This window comes from Exophiala dermatitidis (genome assembly GCF_000230625.1).
Source record: "Exophiala dermatitidis NIH/UT8656 unplaced genomic scaffold supercont1.5, whole genome shotgun sequence".
Lineage (NCBI taxonomy): Eukaryota > Fungi > Ascomycota > Eurotiomycetes > Chaetothyriales > Herpotrichiellaceae > Exophiala > Exophiala dermatitidis.
Genome location: NW_008751650.1, coordinates 2,558,315 through 2,574,203, shown reverse-complemented (window position 1 = coordinate 2,574,203; position 15,889 = coordinate 2,558,315). Strand labels below are relative to the sequence as shown.

The 15,889-nt window shown below is 51.5% G+C and overlaps 6 protein-coding genes and 1 non-coding gene across 7 annotated transcripts; 4 read left to right on the top strand and 3 right to left on the bottom strand.

Moving 5' to 3' along the window:
* Window positions 1–320: 320 nt before the first annotated feature.
* HMPREF1120_06489 (uncharacterized protein) lies at window positions 321–875 on the bottom strand (the record flags this gene model as incomplete). The annotated part of the gene is made up of 1 exon (XM_009160692.1): window positions 321–875. One exon carries the CDS (start codon window positions 873–875, stop codon window positions 321–323), a length of 555 nt encoding a protein of 184 aa, XP_009158940.1.
* Window positions 876–1,535: 660 nt separating this feature from the next.
* HMPREF1120_06488 (protein transporter sec24) lies at window positions 1,536–4,481 on the top strand (the record flags this gene model as incomplete). Its single annotated transcript, XM_009160691.1, has 3 exons — window positions 1,536–2,138; window positions 2,190–4,406; window positions 4,470–4,481. The coding sequence occupies 3 exons, from the start codon at window positions 1,536–1,538 to the stop codon at window positions 4,479–4,481; spliced, it is 2,832 nt and encodes a 943-aa protein (XP_009158939.1).
* A 1,608-nt stretch (window positions 4,482–6,089) lies between these two features.
* HMPREF1120_06487 (mitogen-activated protein kinase) lies at window positions 6,090–7,328 on the top strand (the record flags this gene model as incomplete). The annotated part of the gene is made up of 4 exons (XM_009160690.1): window positions 6,090–6,208; window positions 6,267–6,462; window positions 6,518–6,899; window positions 6,952–7,328. The coding sequence occupies 4 exons, from the start codon at window positions 6,090–6,092 to the stop codon at window positions 7,326–7,328; spliced, it is 1,074 nt and encodes a 357-aa protein (XP_009158938.1).
* Window positions 7,329–8,163: 835 nt separating this feature from the next.
* On the top strand, window positions 8,164–8,261 carry HMPREF1120_09310. Its single transcript has one exon. It is a non-coding gene; the product is annotated as a tRNA-Ser (tRNA).
* Window positions 8,262–8,955: 694 nt separating this feature from the next.
* On the bottom strand, window positions 8,956–10,241 carry HMPREF1120_06486 (NADH-ubiquinone oxidoreductase 40 kDa subunit, mitochondrial; the record flags this gene model as incomplete). The annotated part of the gene is made up of 3 exons (XM_009160689.1): window positions 8,956–9,390; window positions 9,444–9,602; window positions 9,681–10,241. 3 exons carry the CDS (start codon window positions 10,239–10,241, stop codon window positions 8,956–8,958), a joined length of 1,155 nt encoding a protein of 384 aa, XP_009158937.1.
* A 384-nt stretch (window positions 10,242–10,625) lies between these two features.
* HMPREF1120_06485 (arginine metabolism regulation protein II) lies at window positions 10,626–13,684 on the top strand. Its single transcript, XM_009160688.1, has 5 exons — window positions 10,626–10,689; window positions 10,743–11,098; window positions 11,158–11,594; window positions 11,661–12,544; window positions 12,603–13,684. Exons 3-5 carry the CDS (start codon window positions 11,354–11,356, stop codon window positions 13,638–13,640), a joined length of 2,163 nt encoding a protein of 720 aa, XP_009158936.1. The 5' UTR covers window positions 10,626–10,689; window positions 10,743–11,098; window positions 11,158–11,353; the 3' UTR covers window positions 13,641–13,684.
* A 95-nt stretch (window positions 13,685–13,779) lies between these two features.
* On the bottom strand, window positions 13,780–14,857 carry HMPREF1120_06484 (L-fuculose-phosphate aldolase; the record flags this gene model as incomplete). Its single annotated transcript, XM_009160687.1, has 3 exons — window positions 13,780–13,854; window positions 13,914–14,445; window positions 14,535–14,857. 3 exons carry the CDS (start codon window positions 14,855–14,857, stop codon window positions 13,780–13,782), a joined length of 930 nt encoding a protein of 309 aa, XP_009158935.1.
* Between the last annotated feature and the right edge of the window lie 1,032 nt (window positions 14,858–15,889).

The following is a 15,889-nucleotide window of genomic DNA, read 5'->3' as shown; positions in this document are numbered from 1 at the left end:
AGTAGTAATCACCTGTTCCTACACCATCAGGCACTTAGCCATATGCGATGTGCATATAATTCGACTTACTGACCGACGCGAACGAAAAACAGTGCCCAAGCTGAACAGGAAGATTTCGTGCGTGTTGCAAGAAGATACAATTCCCCATCGCAAGTGACCACTTGGAGCCCTGGTGCGCAACCTGCAATGGCTGAATCCTAGCACAACCTATATGCTATCTACAGGCTCAATGCCGTGATGGCAGAACCTATTGCTCCGATGTGAAGCGATGCTCTCCTGTTCACGGGTCAGCAAGTTTTCTTCGACATGCAAACGTCGCCTCACAATGTGTTTAGCGTTGCCCACCAGTTGAGAAGATCATGCGTCTGGTAGCTCTCAATGGTGCCCTGTGCGGCGTCCGAATTGGCGACATCTTCGTCTCCCTGCAATGCAGCTCTCGCTCTCCGACCTAACTCATCGTTCGTCCGTTTCATAGCCCCGAACGTGAACGGCACAATGCTCAAGCACAGCACAGCGGCGGCCAGGAAAAGTCGTCTCTGACGAGTTGCTGCTTCAGGCAAGTTTCTGAAGGCGTACAGGAAGGATGTACTTGCGAATAGGGCAGCCGCTGGACCTGCTTTCTTGCCGATGTCGTAAATATGCTGCCATTGACGAGCAAGCTGTGGAGACTTTGTTGCTGGCTTTTCTGATGAGATGGCAGTAGGAGAGGCCGCATTATCAGCGTTAGCCGGAGCGGGCAGCGGCGATGGTGGAGGAGGGAGCAGCAAGGTGGGTATAGAGATATACGAGATCCCTAGATTGGCACCAACGAATATGGCTGATAATGTTATACCAAGAGTGCCTGCAACGGTGATATGAGTTTTGCTGGGAGCCATCTCGACTTGGACCTTCCCGATGGTTTAGTTCAGAGAGCTCTTCGACTTGCACCGATCTTTCATAAAAAAACCCAGTCTCCCGATCTTCGATCTCCAAGTCAGTATCTTCCTGACGACGCAAGCTATGATCAGTATACCAGACACCTGACCAGATTGTCTAGAACATAAAACTCGCAATCAGATAGATAGACTATTTCGATGACAATAAGACCGTAATCCAGTCAGGAGAGAGTTACAATATAGGAGTAGGTTATACGGAGAGCTGTCGGAGTGCTTTGCACGGCAGTAATGTCAGGCGTCGGCTGCTGCTCATTGGCCAGTTGTTCATAAGCACTCCAACTTGAAGTTGATGGACATGATCCCTTTCCCACTACCGCTGAGGACAACTTGTCTGTTATCGCAAGAACAAGCAACAGTTCGATAACCACCACGGTATTCTGTGTTCTTGAAGCTGCGGCTGCTGTGCAATACTTTGAGAACTCGGCATGGATGTTGTTGTTCTCTTGTTTGTTTGACGACCAGTCTCGCACACAGTCGACTCTTGCCTCCCTCCTCGGCGCGGCTCACCACCTCAAAATTCCGTCCCAAATCTACGAGCAGCCCCAGAACTAGAATAGACTCCCGATCCCTCTGAGTATACGAGTCTAAATACACTTCAAGATGTCGCAACCTTACACTCAGCCTGGTGTTCCGGGTCAAGATGGGTACGGGCAACAACCAGTTGCAGGACAAGCATACGAAAACTACGAGACGATACCTGCAGCCGGCGTACCACCTACGACTTCACCAGCACCAGCAGCAGGACACACTCATGGCGGGCGAAAGAAGCGTGCATATGCTGGACAGGCGTATGAGTTCGGCGCGGGAGCCAATGCTGCTCTGGGTGGCCAGCAACAAGCTGGCGGAGCATACACTGGTTACTCTGCCCAGCAAGATGCGGCCGGTTACCCTCAAGGAGGTTATCAGCAAAACCCTGTCGCGGTTCAACAAGGCGCAACGCCGCTGTATCCTGGACAGGATCCGGCGACATTGGGCGGGTATCAGCCTCCTGCGGCAGGATATCCTACTGCGGGAGGTGTACCAGGTTTGAGCCAGCAGTTTGGTCAAATGGACATAAACCAGAAGCCTCCAATCGCCGCGGCACCTCAGCAGCAGCAACGCGCCCCGGTGTTGAACCAGCTTTACCCCACGGATCTGTCGAATCAGCCTCTCAATGTTGCGGAGCTGGACTACCCACCGCCCCCTGCTGTTCTTCCCCCCAATGTACGTCTAGCCCAAGTTTCCGTGTGATAACAAGTCTAACAAACGCAACAGTCTAGCGTTACGCCGTCTCCGTACGCCAACTGTCCTCCGAAATACGTTCGCTCGACTCTAAACGCCGTGCCAACAACGCATTCCCTCCTCAAGAAGTCCAAGCTGCCTTTCGCGCTCGTTATACAGCCGTATACCTCCCTACACGATGTGGAAGACCCGGTGCCCATTGTGCCTGACCAGGTTATATCACGTTGCAGACGCTGTCGGTCATATATTAATCCATTCGTGACTTTCCTGGACCATGGGCATCGATGGCGATGTAACATGTGCAACCTGACCAATGATGTCCCGCAAGCCTTTGATTGGGATGCGGCCGCCCAAAAGCCCCTTGACCGATGGCAGCGGCCCGACTTGAATCACGCTGTCGTTGAATATATCGCCCCACAAGAGTATATGGTTCGACCGCCCCAGCCGCTCGTCTACCTCTTCCTCCTCGATGTGAGCTACGCCGCTGTAACGAGTGGGCTGTTGGCGACGACTGCTAGGTGCATTCGAGAGAGTCTGGACCGCATTCCGAACGCCGACCGACGGACCAGACTGGGCTTCATTGCTGTCGACTCAAGCCTTCATTTCTTCAACATCCCTCGTGATGGTACTGAAAATGCACAGACCAGCATGCTTGTCGTCAGCGACCTGGAGGAGGCATTCCTGCCGACACCTGCAGATTTGCTTGTCACTCTGTCCGAGTGCCGGGAAAATATCGAAAACTTCTTGGACAAGCTCCAAGAGATGTTTCAAAACACCCAGAATGGAGCATCGGCTATGGGGTCGGCACTTCGCGCAGGTCACAAGCTGATCGGACCGGTTGGCGGTAAGATGACAGTAGTGACAGCTTCACTTCCCAATATCGGGCAGGGCAAACTTGAGATGCGCGAAGACAAGAAGTTGTTAGGCACCTCGAAGGAGAGTAGCTTGCTCCAAACGCAAAACAGCTTCTACAAAAGTTTTGCGGTGGAATGCTCGAAGCAGCAGATCTCGGTCGACATGTTCCTGTTCTCGTCACAATATCAAGATGTCGCTTCGCTGAGCAACCTTCCTAGGTACACTGGTGGACAAACCTATTTCTATCCAGGTTGGAACGCCGCGCGAGAAGAAGACGCCATCAAATTCGCCAAAGAGTTCTCGGATTATCTATCTGCAGAGATTGGTCTCGAGGCTGTTCTTCGTGTCCGTGCCACAACCGGTCTGAGGATGAGTACTTTCTACGGAAACTTCTTCAATCGCAGCTCCGACTTGTGCGCATTCCCGGCCTTTCCAAGAGACCAGAGTTACGTGGTGGAAGTGGCGATTGATGAGACGATTACGAAACCTGTTGTCTGTATGCAAAGTGCGGTTCTACACACCACGTGCAACGGAGAACGACGTATCCGAGTCATGACCTTGGCCCTACCTACCACGCAACAATTGGCTGACGTGTACGCGTCCGCGGATCAGCAAGCCATCACTGAATACTACAGCCATAGAGCTGTAGAGCGTGTCCTGAGTAGCGGCCTCGACAGCGCCCGCGACATGCTCCAGAACAAATTGATCGAGCTGTTGGCGACTTATAAAAAGGAGCTTGCTGGTGGTAGCATGGGTGGAGGGGGCTTGCAATTCCCGGCCAACCTTCGTGCTCTCCCTGTGTTGTTCCTTGCTCTTACCAAGCACTTGGGACTGAGGAAATCGTCGCAGATTCCTAGTGATATGCGATCGGCTGCATTGTGTTTGCTGTCAACACTCCCCTTGCCATTGATGATCCAGTACATCTATCCAAAGATGTTCTCTCTGCACGACATGCCGGACGATGCAGGAACGGTGGATGAGAAGACCGGAGAGATCATTCTTCCTCCGCCAATCAACCTCTCGTCCGAACGGATAGTGCCGTACGGCCTGTATTTGATCGACGATAGTCAGACACAGTTCCTTTGGGTGGGCCGCGATGCAGTTCCACAACTGATCATGGACGTGTTCGGGCTGCCCGATAAGAGCCAGCTGAAGGTTGGCAAGCAACGCTTGGCAGAGCTTGACAACGACTTCAGCGAGCGGGTTCGAGCAGTGATCTCTAAAAGCAGGGACCACAGGTCGAAAGGCGTAGGAAGCATCGTGTACCCTCATCTCTACGTAGTGAGGGAGGACGGTGAACCGGGACTGAGACTATGGGCTCAGACCATGCTTGTGGAAGATCGAGCGGATCAAGGAGTCAGCCTTCAGCAATGGATGGGAATGCTACGCGAAAAGGTACAGTAACGAGCAAGCCATGGGGGGGCGGTCGAGCAACAGGTTGCTAACAACGAACGGCAGGTCATGCAATAGGTCGTCAAGTTGAAGCACTAGAGAAATTGCCATAGACTGAACTGAATGAAATGCCCAGCGCAGTGACCCAGAAGCTGCACCCTGCCACCAAGACTGGGGCACCCCTGGTTTTGACTTGCAGTAGTGACAGTGTGACCAAGTAACCAACTCCATGTACAGTACAGCAGTAGTAGCCTCTTGATGCTCAAAAAGACCTACTAGCACCGAGGCGATAAGCGTCGTCAGGCTGCGGACTGTGTCTGCGGTCCTCTGAGCTATTTCGAGGGACTGTGTCTGAAGGGCTGAAGTGGTGGAGAAGACATGAAACACTGATCCGACCGCCTCAAACGCTGCGAAACGGCGGCAGCGAGCTGTCAGAGAAGGCGGCCCTGGCACGGTTGAAAAGGGATAGTGGAGGGGTGGCCGTCGATGGGACCTTGGACTAAGATCCGTATCAGGATTGACGCGTCCCAGAAACAATTGCTAGTATGCGAATAGTTAGGTGTTCGTTCGCAGCACAGCCCGAAGAAGGTGGACAACGGGCGGCTAAAGGCTCAACCCAAGGGCTAAGGAGGCTCCTCGGGCTTCAATTCGAGCGCAGTGTGAAAAAGCAATGCAGTAGACAGTAATAGCAAACCACAATCCCTGTTTGTTGTAGCGAGTCAAGCCGTCACATCCTCATCCACACATTCTCGTTTTCGCTGCCATTGCTGCTGTTCATGCTATTCATGCTGCCGAGCCGGTCTCTTATTCACCGTGATTGTCCCACCTCCAGCTTCCAGGACTTGTGAGATCTGACCTGCGCCGAGCAACATCCAAGAGAAGTCACATTACTTAGGATCTGACTTCTCATCAGTCGCTACACTCCATCTTCTCCCTCTGCTACCGACGGTCTGCGATCCGTGCCACTGCCTCCATCGAGCCTCATCCCGCTGCAACAGATCTCCTCTGGTACTCCGCAGCTCCCGCTCAAGTCTGCTCCACTGCGGCGGACAGATCACAGCCTCCCTTCAGGGCTTACCGCCTTGGGCTTGGGCCTGGGACGTTGGGCGTGCACACCTTCGTCGTGGGCGGAACAGAGTGAACACAGGGTCAACACAATCGTGAGTCTAGCCCCCCGAGTGTCGCAGAGTGCCAGGAATGTGGTATCTGTGGAAATCATCAACACTAATGCGACGTTAGCCATTATTGATCAAATTCCTCCCTACACGGCCGTTTCCTCGATCGCAACACCACAACACCAAGACGAACGCACCCCGAATCAGCGGCATCCACTCGATAGCGCCTACTTGTGTCCGTTAAGCGAGTTCAGCACATCCCACCAGATACAGGAGACCGGACCCATCGAGAAGCGCAGGCTATAAAGGGGAAGTGAGAGAGAAACACAACCATTGCTGGTGTAGCATTGACGACCATCACCGCCTACCGACATCCCTCCTTTCCTTCACTCCACGGACCGAGCCTGTAAGGTGAAGATTGGCCAACACCTGGGGCACTACCCCCGAAATCCCTCTTGCAGCTTTGCAAGTTCGTCTTCGTCGAACGCGTCCGAAGGAAGCCAGCTGGTCTCCTTTTCACGGTCGTCGCAAACAAGACACCAAAAGGGGCACGAGCTGAACGGTGAACAAGATGGGACAACCACAACAACATGCTGCCCAGTCAGGAGGCTCGAGGAAGATCTCTTTCAATGTCTCGGACCAATATGACATTCAGGACGTCATTGGTGAAGGCGCTTATGGAGTTGTTTGGTAAGTGAACCACGAGTTCCTTGCGGTTCAAGCAGCTTTGGGCTGATACATTGAATAGTTCTGCCTTACACAAGCCGTCTGGCCAAAAGGTTGCGATCAAGAAGATCACCCCTTTCGATCACTCCATGTTCTGTTTACGCACATTACGAGAAATGAAACTGCTACGATACTTCAATCACGAAAACATCATCTCCATTCTTGACATTCAAAAGCCACGAAATTTCGAGACATTCACCGAAGTCTACTTGATTCAGGTTGGTCGCGGCATCATGGATGACCTGTTCAATTCTGAGGCTGACATATTTTCAGGAACTGATGGAGACAGACATGCATCGTGTGATCAGAACCCAGGATCTTTCAGACGACCATTGCCAGTATTTCATCTATCAAACCCTCCGCGCCCTCAAGGCCATGCACTCTGCGAATGTGTTGCACCGAGATCTGAAGCCATCGAATCTGTTGCTCAATGCCAACTGCGACCTCAAAGTCTGCGATTTCGGGCTCGCCAGGTCTGCGGCCTCTGCAGACGACAACTCCGGGTTCATGACCGAATACGTGGCAACCAGATGGTATCGCGCTCCTGAAATCATGCTCACTTTCAAAGAGTATACGAAAGCCATTGATGTCTGGAGTGTTGGATGCATCCTTGCAGAGATGTTGAGCGGAAAGCCCTTGTTTCCGGGCAAAGACTGTAAGTCTTCATGGAGAGAGTCTCTTCAAGCAAAGCTGACCTTTTTTTCTAGATCATCATCAACTCACTCTGATCTTGGACGTCCTCGGTACTCCCACGATGGAAGATTACTACGGCATCAAGTCTCGGCGTGCCCGGGAATACATTCGATCGCTCCCATTCAAGAAGAAGATTCCCCTCAAGGCGCTCTTCCCCAAGACCTCGGATCTTGCGTTAGATCTCCTGGAGAAACTTCTCGCCTTCAATCCTGTCAAACGTATCACCGTCGAAGAGGCCCTGAAGCACCCTTACCTCGAGCCGTACCATGACCCTGACGATGAGCCGACTGCCGAGCCGATTCCGGAGGAGTTCTTCGATTTCGACCGTAATAAGGATCAGCTGAGCAAAGAGGAATTGAAGGCCTTGATTTGGAACGAGATCATGAGATGATTCTTCGGGCAAGTCTTGAGTCAATAATTTCAAAGCAACCGATCTGCCTTGGTGCTTACCTACCCTGCTGTAGGGGGAATTTTTTGTCCCAGGCCGAATATGGGAACAGAACAACCTTGGAGAGTTTTCAAACTTGATGAATCGAGAAGGCTCGATCAGGCATCCGCTTTTGCATCCGATCGTGGACACTCAGGAGGCACTGGGGAAGCTTACCTTGAGCAGTGGAAAAATCTGAAGAAGCTTGCTGGAACTCGTGCGTCAGGCAGCCGGCACGAACGAACGATTGAATACCTACCTTACCTTGAGCAATGAATGAAATAGAAGTATGATCACAATATGCTTATAACTACCTGTGTACCTATTGTAGTATTGCAACAGAAGACCGAGAACGAGCTCATGTCGAGGCTGTTGCTTTGCTGCCCTGATGTTGATCACTGCCTTTGCGGTGCACTCTCAATGTACTAGATAGTAACATCCAAGCACATGTGTACCGTTCACCACCTGACATGACACAATTTGGTCTGCCACCTAGCTACATAGCTATTTGACCACTACTAGTAGGATGTACAGTTAGTTTTCTGCAGTCCAGGCAGTGACAATCTCAGTCCCCGCAGCTGAGTCGCAAGCCGAGATATATGTTCAAGTGAAAGTCAAGACAGCACCTACAGTGAAACATGTCGCGTAAGTCTAGGCGGTCCCAGCGGTGTTAGAGGTGTTCTGCAGCATCTCCAAATCTTGAAAGGTGGCACGCTTTCGATGATTCATATTTAAGTCTAGCACAAATTAGTCACGAATTTATCCTCCAAATTCATATACTTCTACTAGGAGTGCTGACGTCAATATGGCCGAGTGGTTAAGGCGTGTGACTTGAATTCTCTAGTTCAAGACCATCACATCCCTTCGGGGGCATAGGTTCGAACCCTATTGTTGACGACTTTATATGATTTTTTTTTTTTTCTTTTGCAATTTTTGGTTTCCCCTTCTTTGTTTCTTGAGTGTTTTTCCATATTCTTGTTCATCACTGCACGATACATGCATGCATGCACGCATAGAGATTGTCTGCTCTGTGCATTATAATTCATTTTTGGGGGCTGCGGCTGCGTCGCAGAGCTCGTACTGTACACTGTGTTGAGGTACTTCGAAGGGGTGGTGGGCCAGACCTATACGTTCATCGTCTGGTCGTCACCACTTTTGCTCATGGTACACTACGCTATGCACAACTTGAAGGCTACTACTATTCCACAGGACTCAGGGCTATCTTCTGGCAAGTGAAACACATTGCTTTGTTACACTGCTAGGAGGTTGCAACTTGCTACATCGATGGTGCACTGGCATTACATCGAACATATGCGTGATCAGAAGACAGTGATCAACATCAACACGGTACCTTCCTGCTGTAGATAGAGCGGCTGTATCGTGGTGATGGAGGTGCATTGCTCGTACCTCAAGACGGAAGGGGATCGGTTGAATTGGCGTCTCCAACCACCAAAAACCACCAAGAGAAAACATTGACAGAATGCAATATATTTCGACGGAGATGCATTTCTCTACGTAGAGGTACACACAGCAGGCAGGCTCCGAGGAATGAAGAAACCAGTTGAAGCAGCGTCCAACTCCAATGTTCCATCTATTGATCATCGATGACATGCAGATACTTGCTTGCTTCCTTGCGTTCTCTCTCAGTGGCAGGAGGCAAGTCGTAGTAACTGCTGCTTCGGTAGTCTTGCAAGTAGTGATACGTGAGATCTCTAAGATCTGCGGGCTCAATGCCGAGATCTTTGAAGGTCTTTGCGGACTTGTCGATCACTTGGTCGAGGCACTCCTGCTCAAGCTGGTCGGCCGACATGACGGGCCACCAGACGAGTTTATTGAGGTAGTGAAGCACAGGCTTCAAGAGGCCTTTCGGCAGGTTGATGTGTCGACGCTCTTTGATGATTTCCTTGTCCACGATTTCTGCGATCTCTGCGAGGCTGTAATTCGTGGGACCGTATAATTCGAAGGTCTCTCCAGCAGTGGTATCATCGTAGCCGATCCGTTCGAGGGCCATGCCGACATCAATAGCCTAAATGGAAAGGTCAGTACTCTGTTCACTTGAGGAAAACTCGGGTGACCTACATGAACCGGCCAGAAGCGCTCCTGCATTCCGTTGACCGTGAACAAATTCGTAACCCTTGCCAGACGATGTAGTAAGTTGTCCTCAAATCCAAACACGGGAGCCGGTCGAACAATCGTCGTCTCGGGGAACAGTTGTCTTGCAACTTGCTCTCCTTGGGCCTAGCAAATTCGTCAGCACTCAGTCCGCTTCTACCATGACTGGATGCTGCTCGGCGGCTCAGCTGCTCAGCTACTCACCTTCACCCTGAAGAATTCTGACGGGGAGTTGGGATCGGCATTGTAGGACGAAACGTGAATGAATCTGTCCACGTCATATTTGGCGCAGGCCTCCGCTATTCTTTCCACACTTTCGACGTTGGCATCCCATAGGCTGTAGTTCTTGGTCGGATAGTTCTTGCCGATCAGGTTGAAAACCATATCGGAGTGTCGCACACTTTCTTCAATCGACTGTGTGTTGCGTACGTCGAATTCCATGAAGGATACTCTTCCCAGGTCGCCCGACACCTTCAAATGCCGCTTGGCCATGTCATCTCGGAATGGGATGACCACTTGGTTGCCCCGCCTGGCCAACCTGTTGACGATATATCTTCCCAAAAAGCCATATGCTCCAAATACTGTCACAGTATGTCCACCCAATGAGGATCTTCCTCCCTGCTGTCTAATGATCGGCTTGCCCGTCCTGGTAATAGCAATGTCTTGTAGGTTGCGACGCTGAGAGTTTAAGGATTTCAAGGATCTCGATGCCTGAGCTCGAGCTGCGCGGAGCGCCGCGAGCGTGGCAGGTTGACTGGGTTGCATCATGATGCTTCGAGTATTGGGTCAAGCCCGACCACCCCCTCCACGGGCAACACGGCGTAGAGGATTCGTGCTTCGAAGGAGGTCGGAGCCTACAACGCGCCCACGGTGCACCTGCAGACTGTGGAATGGGACTAAGTCGTCGCAGTGTAGCTCAACAACTTCAACTTATTGATTTGCGCCGTGTTTGGCGTAGACATCGAGAGCTCCGGGACTGCATCCTCGGAGATGGTCTTGGCAATCATCAATCAATCGATCATGAATGGTGGTTGCAGTCCTTGCCGCTTCAGAAGCGTGGTGGGTGTTAAAGCAGCGTCGCTGTGCCCACCATTGCAGATGCACCAAATCAATAAGGCCCCGTTTCTAATCCAAGACGTTTGTCATGTGGTGAAGCTGGGTTTATCAACATCCCTATTAATTAGGAGCATTATTGGCAGTGACCTGATCAAGAGTATATGCCCTGTACACCATGAATCAGACAGACAAAGCCTAACGGGTTCACAGTTGGTTCCAGGAAGCCCAAAAGCGCCATATCTTGTGAGTAGCGCAAGGCTTTGGTTTACTGCCCAGTCAGCATCAATACATCCTGCTATTGAATGGCCTCAATATCCTCAGTTTATGCCGTCTATTTGAACACCTCAGTCGAACTGCTAGTCGAGGGTGACGTTGCTGCCGCTTATGCAATGGATCCCATCTCGCCTTCAACTCGCCAGCCTTGCCTCAACTCCGCCTTGCCAAAGTCCAGTTCGAGGATGGCCAATTCAAGTACGGCAGACGCTGATGGACAAGGAAGCTTCTACAAGTTGTACATCGAACCCTTTTTCATTCTAGCTCAACTCTCTTAAGTTCAGCCTCGCGAGGTAAGTTTGCGCCTACAATCAATCCAGACAAGTGGATCCGGTCTTTGATAAGCGCCAAGGTAGGAAGGTGGTCGCCGAACTCCGCCACTGCAAGAACCCCAAGTCACTCGACAACACATTATTAGGATCGCTCAGCCTTTCCCGCAACAGCGAGGGCAGAGCCTCGTGACTCCATTCTTTGTCAGTTACAAGCGACATCGGTTGAACCTTTTGGTTCTCCATTTTCGCTGTTCTGTTTCCTCCTGGAAAAGTTGCATGGCCATGGTCCGCGATGCTGCCTGTTTGACTTGTCGTTCTCGGAAAGTTAGATGCGACCGTCTGCTTCCCCGATGCTCCACCTGTTCCAGGCTCAACCGAGAGTGCGTGACCTCCACAAAGGCCTGTGAGATCACTTGGCTCCATTCCGATCTTAGTGGACGATCCTTGCGAGACGAGAATACTCCATACGAACATACACAGCAACTGCCTGGTGCCAAAGGCCGTCCTCTACTTACAGGTGAGTCGGTTGGCTTCTATCAGTCCATTACTTTTGTCCCGAGAGTTCTGACATTTGCTCTTGTAGAGCGTGAACGCACTCGACATATTGCCACAATCGTATCTTCAACCAACAACGCCACGGTTGAGGAGTTGCTAACGGATCTTGATACCCGTCTCTGTGATCTTGAAGGAGATCATGTCGCCTACCATGGACCATTTGGGGTATTTCGGCTTCACGGTGGCACTCCCAATGAAATCAACGAGTTTGAAGCTGTGGAAAATGTCGAGCCCCGAGACCAGATTGATTCTGCGATAGACCAAATATTCGAACCTCCAGCTACGAATGGTGCTTTCGAAGCTTCGGACACACCGACCGTCCTCGACGAGTCTCACCTGCTGCCACTTCTCCCTGACGAACAGCTGCTGGATTCTAGCCAGGATGGGATCAACTGGGACGACTTCCATATGGACCTGGCGACTGAAACCTCATTTTCCGACACCATTGCTATGGCCAATGGTCTATCCTGCAGCATTCCTACCGCCATGTCATTAACTTACAGTTTCGACGTGCATGACCTTGATTTTCCTACCATACGTCTCCTCCTTGACCGCTATCAAAATACCCTAGTTCCATATTTTGCTCCTGCGCGAATCCACGTAAAGTCCCCATGGGAAGCTTTGCACATACCCAAGGTCCACGAGACACTCGGAGAAGTCATACTCAGGGGCGACGCAGGGAATTCCAAGGTGTGCCTTCTATTTGCGGTGCTGGGTGCGAGTGCATTCCACCTGGATATCCTGCGCACTTCATCAGACGAGGTTACTCCGCCTTGGAGGGTCATCGCCGACAGCTACCGGGCACGAGCTAAGGCCCGGTTGAAGACGTCACTGCAGAGCCTCTCACCAGGCAAGAAACAAGAAGACTATAAGGATGTGCTCCTCGCACTACTGAGCATGGTGACAGTCTGTGTAAGTCCCAACATGCTATCAGAAGCTGCTCCGAACATATTATTAACCCGGCTTTTAGGTTGTCAGTGGAGACATGGACGAGGCTTACGCGTATCTACATGATGTAGAGCGCCTGATAGCTCTCTATGGTCTCGACAAGATCCGCAAATCGGCAGGTGTACAAATGCTACACAGCACGTATCTGTATCTGCGCACGCTGCAAGCTAGTGTAAGCAGTTTCAGCGGCCAGAGACAAGAAAGATCAAACAACAAACATCTTGAACCTGGTAACGCCCTCGCCCCCACAAAGCAGCCCAACAGTCTCTGGACCACCCTTCTCCAAGCAGACAGGTACTGCGATTCCTTATTTGATACGGCGGCAGAGCCTCCTTGCCATATATGCGGGCGAAACACCTCAATCTTCGAGCAAATTTACTCATTACCTGAATCCTTATTTCAACTAATCTCCCGGGTTACCGAACTCGCACAGCGAATGCAGCAGCTAAAACGGACACAATACGGCACAGCAGCAACAACAGCTGCTCATGATTCACTATCAGACGAAGTGAGTCAACTGGAGACGGATGTTTGCGGTTGGAAGAACGAAGTCCCGAATCCCGAACATGAGCCCGTGCTTCCACAATGCCCAAATTGCTTGTCGGAGATGGGATCAGACCGTGGAGAAGAGAACATCGGGAACCCCTCCCGCATGTCCTTGTTGTATCACTTTAGAGAAGCGATGCATTCGGCGCTACTAATCTATTTTTATCGATGCGTTCGAGGCGTCGACACGCATATCTTGCAGCACTTTGTCACCAAAACCATCGACCATTTGTCGCGGTACGGCGAAAGGAAACGGGAATCCAATGACCCGTCATCAAACCTTTGCTGGCCTGGCTTCATTGCCGGTTGCGAGGCGCTGGACACAACGACTCGGGATCGATTCTCAGCCTGGTTTAGCAAGGAGACCGCTCTGACTGGCATCCGGATGTTTGAAGTTGCAGGACAAGCAGTCAAACAAGTATGGGAGGCGCGGGACGTGCGAAAAGACCGGAACCTCACTTGGTCACAAATTCTTATGGAGAACAAGACATTGGATAGGTTGATTCTCAGTTGAAAATTTAACTATCAAAAAAAATTGGAAACTATTTTACAAAGCGATCTGGTCATGAATGCTCGTAATCAGGGAGACCTTTTTCCAAAGCCCTGACCTGCTTGGATAAACAAATTGTACACGGTGCTTACAGCGAAGCAACTCATGGAGCGAGTCCCCGTGCCGACAGTGCCGCCTCATACTGGAGGTATGGCTGGAACTCGGCGTACAAGCTGTCCTAGACATAAAAGTCAGTATGATATTTCCCCGTGACAGTATTGTTCAGAAACAACTTACCGGGTCACTAGTCATCTCAAAGGTAAACTTGGCAGCTTCATCATCAACATAGACCTTCTTCCGCCCAGAAGCCGCGGCGGCGTCGGCCTCCAATTGGATCTGGCAACTCCGCTCCATCAACATGAACAGATATGCCGCTTCGTCAACGGTGCTGCCAACGGTGAGCAGGCCATGGTTCCGCAGGATCATGCCCTTGCCCTTGGGACCAAGTGCATTGGCCAGGGCCAGCGATTCTTCCTCCTTGAGCACCACACCGCCAAACTCACCGTACACGGCTTGCGCTTCGCCGTAGAACATGGTGACATCCTGATTGAGCATCTCCAGCGGCTGGGCGAACGTTGACCATGCTTTGCCGTGCGGCGAGTGGAAGTGGCATGCGGCGTTGACGTCCGCTCGGGCCATGTGCAGGGCTCGGTGGATGAGGAAGCCGGCTGCGTTGGCTGGGTGTTTGGTGTTGCCGCCGACGACGCCACCGTCTTCGTTGAGTAGAACCATGTCTTCGGGCTTGAGGAGAGCGAAGTGGACTCCTAGACTGTAGCATATGTTAGAAGAGAGGAGAGAGAGGAGAGAGAGGAGAGAGAGGAGGAGGGTTATAGACAGCGGTTTAGTCTCACTACTTACGGGTTCGTCCAGAAGACATGCGGGTTCTCGGGATCTCTAAGGGAAATGTGACCGCTCAGCCCTTCAACGCAGTTGTGTCGCGCCAACACTCGGAATGCCCCCGCCATATGCTCCAACATGTGCGCTCTGGCTTTCTCGTGGTCTGAAAACACCGGCCGGCCGGGGAGGGTGACGCCTTGACTGAGCGCTTGCAAGGCATTGGAGGTGCTGCTGGTGGCGGGAGTGTTGTTGTTGTCTTGAGCTTTTTTGGTCTCTGCCGTCTTGGTTGAGTCTTTCGTGGTATACTCCACGGCAGGGGAGTCGTTTCCAAGTAGCGGAGCCATATTTAAAGAGAGTTGTTTGATAAAATGAATAAGAGAGAGGCTTGCAATACGATAGGGATAATCGACAAATGTCACTCAAAAGGAAGAATGCAAAACTTGGGTTTGGGTATTCACGATCTGATAGTCAGTAGATAACGAAGAGCGCTACTTTTATGCCTTGAAATACAAAGTAGGATACTCGAAAGCCGCTCACCAAACATCGCCACTCGATCAAACCCCGCGGGCATTCATGGAAACCGATGGCCTTGCGTGAGCGGAAAGGGCCCTGAAGATGAAAATGTCCCCCGGAGGAAAGTGGGTCCCGATGGTTCCCAGAGCATGGTCTCGTCTTTCCACCCACCTTGCTTTGTGCAAATGACATTCGAGAAACATCATGTCGATGAGAATGGAGCTCGATGCTGATCACGATTATTGGCGCATGTTTCCGCTTGAAGCGATCATATCCGCTTGCATAGATGCTGAGAGATGGCCGGCCCTATACAATTTGGCTGTGTTAAAGGAATGGGGCTCCGCACGGGAAACTCCTACTTTTTACAGGTGCCGGAAATCCTGTCCAACCCGAATCTTGGCAGCCTTGTCGGTCACATGACAGGTTGTACATTCCACGGTTGTATTCAAGGAAAGATATCGCGAACTTGAAGCCTGCCTCACAAGGTGATGTCAATCTCCTAGGCAGGATTCTTTGACGGCTTGATAACGTACCTGGTACTTAGGTCTCGGCCTTCGAAAGTTTGGCCGGGACGAGGGCAGCTGACCTCGACCCGAATTGGAGGGCTGTTGGTGGGAGAAGGCGGTGTTTACTAGACCATTCCCTCAACTGGCCGAAGTGATAAAGCACAATGACCGGCCGCCGTCTTCGCCACGAGTGTAAAGGGACATTTGACTGAGCTGAGAGGCCATTTGGAATCTTACGTGATGTGATGGGCAAGGCAAGGCTATCGACCCCTGAGCTGGGACGCGGGGTTCAGCCTCGCGACGTCCTACCTTCAATTAGTGTGCAGGCGCTGCATCTACTCCCCATCCATAAATATT

Excerpts from the sequence above, each read along its gene's own strand:
- HMPREF1120_06485 (XM_009160688.1), top strand. The coding sequence starts at position 11,354 with ATGGCCATGGTCCGCGATGCTGCCTGTTTGACTTGTCGTTCTCGGAAA. Across the intron at positions 11,595-11,660 it reads AGGCCGTCCTCTACTTACAG|AGCGTGAACGCACTCGACAT; the intron begins GTGAGTCGGTTG and ends TTGCTCTTGTAG. Across the intron at positions 12,545-12,602 it reads TGAGCATGGTGACAGTCTGT|GTTGTCAGTGGAGACATGGA; the intron begins GTAAGTCCCAAC and ends CCCGGCTTTTAG.